At 48.8% G+C, this 8,060-nt stretch overlaps 1 protein-coding gene across 1 annotated transcript in view; it reads left to right on the plus strand.

The window, feature by feature from the left end:
• Window positions 1-7,852, plus strand: part of LOC124796185 — a 253,159-nt gene extending 245,307 nt beyond the window's left edge. The window contains exon 5 of the mRNA XM_047260313.1: window positions 7,624-7,852. Coding sequence (XP_047116269.1) covers window positions 7,624-7,852 — 229 coding nt within the window. The remainder of the gene's footprint in view (window positions 1-7,623) is intronic.
• Window positions 7,853-8,060: the final 208 nt, after the last annotated feature.

Here is an 8,060-nt window from a genome sequence, read left to right on the forward strand (position 1 = left end):
CAGTCGTTGGACGCAGTTGAAAGACCCGTCCAATCACCCAGATTGATTAGACCTTGTGATCCGTCTCTAAAAAACTCGTCATCACAGGACGGTAGACCGTACGCTTATTTTACGATCCTGACGTATAGTACCGAGCGAGTCGAACCTTCTGGTGTTCTTTGTGATTCTTTCGTTTTTATAGACACGGCGGTTGGTCAACATCGCGCGGTCTAACAGAGCTATCATAAACTTTACCCTTTTGTTTTATTTTTATTAATTTAGTAAAAATCGGTTGATGTGTTGCAGTTAAGTCATGGTAATGAATTAACATGAATTTCGTCAGCCACATGCGTGCAAACAAAGAGCGGTGAAATGTCGCGTACTCCTGTTCAAATACCACAAAGGGATTTAGGCTGTCTCCAAGAATGTCCACATAACGTACATCTATCATTGGTCCCTGCATGCAGACAGAGGACCTAGCTTTCTCACCATTACAGACTAGGAAGAAGTACTGACAGAATTGGATAAAATAAATGAAATTAAGCCTAACTAAGAGTACTTCTTTCTTGTCCCTGGTTACATTGTAACACAGTAATAATATAATTATGATTTATTGGGTTTGTTACCTAAATGAGACGTGAGAGTCACGCTCGATGGTGTTTGCACCGCAATAATCAATTACGGTCGCCTTACCTTTCAATTTCAGCTCATTTCTCGAATAATTTTGCAAAACCTTTCGAAGAAAACACTAACAAGTGTTTTATCAGTGTGTTTATCTTTTCAAGAGCTTTGAGTGCCATTAAAATTATATCGTTACCTTCAGTATTTCGGTTGATGCACGAGTCAAAAGCTTTAAACATGATGACCTTTCTAGACTCTGAGAAGCTCATCTGCAGAAACCAGCGCTGTTTTAGGAAACAGCGGTCATGTGAGATACAGCTGGCCCTTTTTATGCATGATATACAACAGGCTCTAGATACCGGCTCCCAAGTTGATGCCATGTTTCTCGACTTTCGAAAGGCGTTCGACTCAGTTCCGCATTGTCGCTTGCTACAAAAAGTGCGCGCTTACGGTCTGTCCGATGACATATGCGGTTGGATAGAAAGTTTTCTAACAGACAAGGAGCAGTATGTCGTCCTGAACGGTGTGACTTCAACAGAAACAAGCATAACTTCAGGTGTGCTCCAGGGCAGCATAATAGGTCCTCTGCTTTTTTACAATTTACATAAACGATCTGGTTGATGGTATTGACAGCTGCCTTAGACTGTTTGCCGATGATGCTGTAGTCTACAGGAAAGTGGTATCACACGAAAGTTGTGAACAAGTCAATGAGGATTTGCAGAAAATAAATGGGTTTTGTAATAGCTGGCAGTTATCTCTCAATATTAGTAAGTGTAACCTACTGCGTATAACAAGGCGAAAATCCCCATTAATGCACGAGTACAAAATATATGCCCAGTCTTTGGAAGCGGTAACGTCCGTCAAGTATCTGCGTGTGACTATTCGAAATGATCTCAAATGGAATGATCAGATTACACAAGTAACGGGTAAGGCGAAGTCTAGATTGCGGTTTATTGGTAGAATCCTGAAGCGATCCAGTCCTTCAGCAAAGGAAATAGCTTACAACACGTTAGTTCGTCCGGTCTTAGAGTATTGTTCGTCTCCAGAATGAGATTTTCACTCTGAAGCGGAGTGTGCGCTGATATGAAACTTCCTGGCAAATTAAAACTGTGTGCCGGACCGAGACTCAAACTCGGGACCTTTGCCTTTCGCGAGCAAGTACTCTACCAACTGAGCTACCCAAGCACGACTCACGTCCCGTTCTCACAGCTTTACTTCTGCCAGTACCTCGTCTCCTACCTCCCAAACTTCCTGTGGCTAAGCCATGTCTCCGCAATATCCTTTCTTTCAGGAGTGCTAGTTCTGCAGGTTCGCAGGAGAGCTTCTGTTAAGTTTGGAAGGTATGAGACGAGGTATTGGCAGAAGTAAAGCTGTGAGGACAGGGCGTGAGCCGTGCTTGGGTAGCTCAGTTGGTAGAACACTTGCCTGCGAAAGGCAAAGATCCCGAGTTCGAGTCTCGGTCCGGCACACAGTTTTAATCTGCCAGGAAGTTTATTGTTTGTCTGTGTGGCACCCTTACCAGTTGAGTCTGATTCAAGAGACTGAGAAGGTCCAAAGAAGAGCGGCAAGATTCGTGACTGGTACATTTAGCCATCGCGAGAGCGTTCCAAATCTCATAGAAAGTTTGAAGTGGGACACTCTTGCAGACAGACGGCGCGCTAAACAGAAGGGGCTGCTCACTAAATTCCGAACTCCGATCTTCACCGAGAACGTAAAGCATATATTATTACCACCAACTTTCTAATCGCGCAATGATCACCATTCAAAGACAAGGGAAATAAGAGCTCGTACTGCGGCGTTCAGACAGTCGTTTTTCCCTCATGCGATCCCCTAGTGGAACAGAGAGGGAGAAATATGACTTTGGCGCGAATTGTGCCCTCCGCCACACATCGCTTGGTGCCTAGCGGAGTATATATCTAGATGTAGGTGTAGAAACTTACCGCAGAATTACGCGCCTCTGCCCACTATCATTTGCCGAAAACGTTGTTTGGTATCTTGAACCGTTCACGAAAGAAAAAAGGTATATCGTCCTACGCGATTCGCCCTGTAGAAGAATGTATAGATCTTGCGAGACGCCGTTGTGCTGCCGCGCCGTAGCTCGGTCGCCTCCTACCAGCCGCGCGGCCTGTGGACGCTGGCAGTAAAAGAGCCGGAATTTCGTTGCAGCCGGCCAGAGTGGTATCGTGTATAAATTATCCCCAAATGCCCTGCCCAGGCTCCTTATTACGGACGGGCAGACTCAATTAACGTCGGCGGGCCCGGCTGTGGGGGTCGGTGAGCGCGATAAGTTTCGCCAAGTCATTACCCCGGCGGGCCCCTCCCCGGCGTTATGGCGTCCATCTTTTGACTGGCGTTAATCTCTTTTACGGCGATCGTTCCGGGAGGAACAGATCTGTACGGGGACCGGTCCGGGATAAGGCGGGATGCGCCGCTCCGCCTCAGACGGCGATAAGTCGGCCTTTGATTTAGCGCCTGGGCGTAGGCCGGCGTGTCCGAGACGCAGGGAATTAATTGTGGCCGATAAGCGCGCAAGTGTTTCCTCTCACCTCGCTGCGGCTCACCTGACAGTTCTCCCTCGTGATACCCGGAAGGGCTCCACTAACACGCCTCTCGTCGACTGACTATCCTCAACGATGTGCCACGGTGAGGATTCTGGATCCCATTTAAAAGACAAGGGATCCAAATCCAAATCCAGCTTCCACAATCCTCTCTATTATTTCCTTATCTGATAAACTACGATGGAGGATCGGAAAGTAACGAACAGTAATTTTGTTCTCCCCTGGTATTACACTTGGAATGCTGAATGCTGAATTTATAGTTTGAATTTCGCCCTACAGAGGGTATTTTATTTTTACGTGCAGCTCTAGCGAGAGAAGTATGTACTACGAAACAAACATGGAGCGCATGTTGCTGTAGTCAACTTGCGAAGAGCAGCGAAGCATAATTCGATTTTCGTGGACCAATGTGCATATACCGGAAATTCTGGGACATGCGTAACATGTGTGGAGACGACTGTGTGGACCGAAGCAGTGTCTCCAGGTGGTGCGTATTCTTCCAAGATGGTCGAGTGAATCTAAGTGATTCGACGCGCTACAACCTCGCAGAATGTTGGGTCCGTTGAGGCAGCAATTTTAAACGACCGGAGTGTGCAACTGCGAACCTTATCGCAGCAGTTCAGCATATCCTATGGGCGGTGTACGATATTGTTCATGACATACTGAAATTTATTGTGTTACGGACATACACAGCGTACACCACTTAACAGCAATGTAGCTCATAGTAACTGTTCAAAGCAGCGACTGCCGGCCTCAATGCTTGTATTGTAACGGCACACGCACTGCTGTACACTGGAATTGGTAGCGGACGATAAACAGCGACAACACGATCACCAAACGGGCATACTGTACACAATTCAGCTCATAGCACAAGTATCATATGACGAACCCATACATCGCACCGGCACATCAACCTGTGCCACATGCACACCACCATCCCTGATGTCAGCTGCCCGTTGCATCAGACAGCTTGTGATGTGTCCATGGTGAGGTGTGTTAGTGTGTACAGTGTATGGCTCGTAGTCAGAGATGGAACGTTACTAACCCTGCCACACAGCAGGATGTACTGCCCGTAAAGCAGAACGAATTTACAGAGAGCACTTTCCCAAAGTCGTCACCTTAATCAGAAGAAGCTTGTCTCCGTGTATAGCAGCTTACGAAAGACGGGGTCGTTGACGCCGCGAAGAGGCGGCCAAGGATGCCGCCAAAGACATGTCTGAACATCAGACTTTGAGGAGATGTTGTTGTATCATGTGGCTGACCGCCCAGCAATAAGTGCTGGTCAGCTTGTTCTTGAAAAGCACACTTCGAATGGCACAGTGTGGAGAGTGCTGGTAGAACAGGTATTACGCTGCCACAGTTTTTGGAGTTTGTGTCCTTTGTTGTCTACGGAAGGATGTAGGTTCGACACGTTGGTGCGCCAGTCCACTCCGATGTTAACGTCCGCGAGCACCTCAACAATACATGCCCTCATCGTTGGGTTGGCAGTGGAGGTCCCGTACAATGGCCAGCACGATCGCTGGATCTCACACCTCTCGATTTTCTCCTCTGCGGTTTCGTCAACATTTGGTGCATGAAACCCCCGTAGAAGCGGATGAAGATTTGCTTGCTGCCGGCCGCGGTGGTCTCGCGGTTAAGGCGCTCAGTCCGGAACCGCGCGACTGCTACGGTCGCAGGTTCGAATCCTGCCTCGGGCATGGATGTGTGTGATGTCCTTAGGTTAGTTAGGTTTAAGTAGTTCTAAGTTCTAGGGGACTGATGACCACAGAAGTTAAGTCCCATAGTGCTCAGAGCCATTTGAACCATTTTTGAACTTGCTTGCTGCTCCTGGTACAACAGACACCAGGAAGCTTTGAGAAAGTCCGGTAGAACTTCATGCGCCATTGCCACTCATGCACTGAGACTGGCGGTTTGAACAATTACTATGAGCAACGCTGTTGTTATGCTATGTACGCTGTGTATGTCAATAACACAATGAATATTCATTTCCGACCATTGGTTTCCTACCTCAATGTGAAGGGCTTATTTCAATAGTGGTACAAGTCCATTATTAATCATTGTGAGATACAGAATCCTAAAGTTAAATGAGCGCTGAAAAATCTGCAGTTGAGATACCGGAAATATTCAAGCATATGGTTTCTTGCTAGAGATGAACATTTCTTTCTGTTTGTTTGGATCATTAATATCAGAAGCATTATAGGCAGAAAATTGGAGGTAACGTACTTTTACCACTATTGAAATAAGCCCGTCGCCCGCATCTCGTGGTCGTGCGGTAGCGTTCTCACTTCCCACGCTCGGGTTCCCGGGTTCGATTCCCGGCGGGGTCAGGGATTTTCTCTGCCTCGTGATGGCTGGGTGTTGTGTGCTGTCCGTAGGTTAGTTAGGTTTAAGTAGTTCTAAGTTCTAGGGGACTGATGACCATAGATGTTAAGTCCCATCGTGCTCAGAGCCATTTGAGCCAATAAGCCCTTCATATAATCGGTTGTGGACGCACTAGCACCTGTTTCAATTTTAACCAAAAGGATCGAGACACCCTGTATACCCTATCAAGCGACGATAAGATGGTCACAACGCGTCAATGCTAATGCATTCTGATGTCAATTTTGGGCTCTCACTGGAACTTTAATTATTTACGTAACGGCTATTGGTATGTAGACCGCTTCCGTGGCTGAATGGTCAATGTAGATGGCTGCCGTATGGAGAACCCAAGATTTTTCTATGGTAGGAGGATTGACATGGGATGCACTCACCCTAGTGATGCCAATTGAGGAGTTATTTGACAGAGTAGTAGCGCGTCCACGGTCTGGAAATTCTGCAAAACGTACGGGAGAGCGATGAACTGACCACATGTCCTCCATACGGCATCCGCGTGACGCTGTGAGGCAGAGGATGGCACGACAGCCGAAAGACATCCCCTTAGCCTTCACGTCCTCGACAAGGAGCTCCTTAATGATACGTAATCTACAGATCGTTTTTACATCGAACCATTCCTTCCAATTTTTTAACTTTTTTAGTTTTCAGTGTATATGACGTGACACGATAGTACTGTTCGACAGAGTATAGGACATTGAGAGGCCAAAAGTCGTCGGAAGGCAAAGGGACAGAAGTCGCTCGTCGGTTATAGAAGCCTTTGTGGTCCATTTGTCTTCTTACAGTTTCCTGACGTCCTACATTCAAATTGCTGCCTATCTGACTCACAGCCTGACTATGCATCGCACCTTACGCCTTTTTGGAGGCGACGTGACGTTCGTTCCTCGACCACTTGTGGTCGTCCTGTGCGACAGTTTAAATGGTTCAAATGGCTCTGGGCACTATGGGACTTAACAGCTATGGTCATCAGTCCCCTAGAACTTAGAAGTACTTAAACCTAACTAACCTAAGGACATCACACAACACCCAGTCATCACGAGGCAGAGAAAATCCCTGACCCCGCCGGGAATCGAACCCGGGAACCCGGGCGTGGGAAGCGAGAACGCTACCGCACGACCACGAGCTGCGGACTGCGACAGTTTACGCGAGTGGAAACACTCTCTATACGATTGTATTGTATTGTATGTTAACCGGGGACCTAGAAACGACGGAGAGGCTCCGTCCCCGCCGCAGCCGCAGTGGTCCAAAACCCCACGACGACTACGGCAGTCCACTTCACCCCTCCGCCGGCCCACACAGAACCCAGTGTTATTCTGCTGTTCGGCCCCCTGTGGACCCCCGAGGGAACGTCTCACACAAGACGAGTGTAACCCCTATGTTTGCGCGGTTGAGTAATGCTGGTGTACGCCTACGTGGAGAACTTGTTTGCACAGCAATCGCCGACATAGTGAAACTGGGGCGGAATAAGGGGAATCAGCCCGCATTCGCCGAGACAGATGGAAAACCGCCTAAAAACCATCCACAGACTGGCCGGTTCACCGGACCTCGACACAAATCCTCCGGGCGGATTCGTGCCGGGCACCAGGCGCTCCTTCCAGCCCGGAAAGCCGTGCGTTAGACCGCACGGCCAACCGGGTGGGCGTCTATACATACTGAACATCTACCCTAGACACAGCTAACCTCAGAAAACCAAATTCTTGCGTTGTAATATGTGTTTTCCGCACCATCTATCATTCCGTCGCTTAAAGTAGACAGCCAGTACGTTCCCTACAAACCCGTTTGAAAACATGGTGCTTCAAATATCGTGTTTACAATCGCGCCACAGGGTGTATCTATCCCCAGCGTTCGGGAATTGTACACGGCGCATCTTCAAATGGGACAACCGTCTGACCACTCAGTTTGGTTCCTTCCTGACTGACTGCCAGTGGGTCAGATTTGTCTCTTAGGGGCAGGAATCAAAGTATTAGCAGCGTCGTTCCAGCGAGGGTTGAGAGTCGCGGGTGCAGGGAAGGCAAAATGGCGTCCACCCTGGGGCGGTCGGTGGCAGCGGCAGCGGCAGCAGCCGTGGGCTGGAGGTAAGCGTTTGAGCGTGCCGCAGGCGCAAGCGGGACCTGGTGGACGCGCTGCGCGTGCCCGGCACAAAGTGGTGCGGCAAGGGCCGCTCCGCCGAGCGCTACACGCAGCTGGGCGGCTTCAACGGCGCCGACCGCTGCTGCCGCCTGCACGACACCACCTGCCCCTTCTACATCGCCGCCTTCCAGACCAAGTACGGCCTCTTCAACTGGCGTATCAACACGCTCATGCACTGCACCTGCGACGAGAGGTAAGTCACCGCCACATACATTCTCTCTTCTCAGCTGACATCTCCGTCGTCATCGAGGAACGGAGCACAACCATGGGCTTCGTGACGTTTGAGCCATCCGACATGTCAGTATGCTTGCACGACAGGGTACTCTATAAGTTAAAAAGTTTCGAGACCGTATTAATAAAAAATAGAGAAAAGTTAAGGTGGTGGTTCCAGTGCTTCAGCTGGTC

This window comes from Schistocerca piceifrons, chromosome 1 (assembly GCF_021461385.2).
Source record: "Schistocerca piceifrons isolate TAMUIC-IGC-003096 chromosome 1, iqSchPice1.1, whole genome shotgun sequence".
Classification (NCBI taxonomy): domain Eukaryota; kingdom Metazoa; phylum Arthropoda; class Insecta; order Orthoptera; family Acrididae; genus Schistocerca; species Schistocerca piceifrons.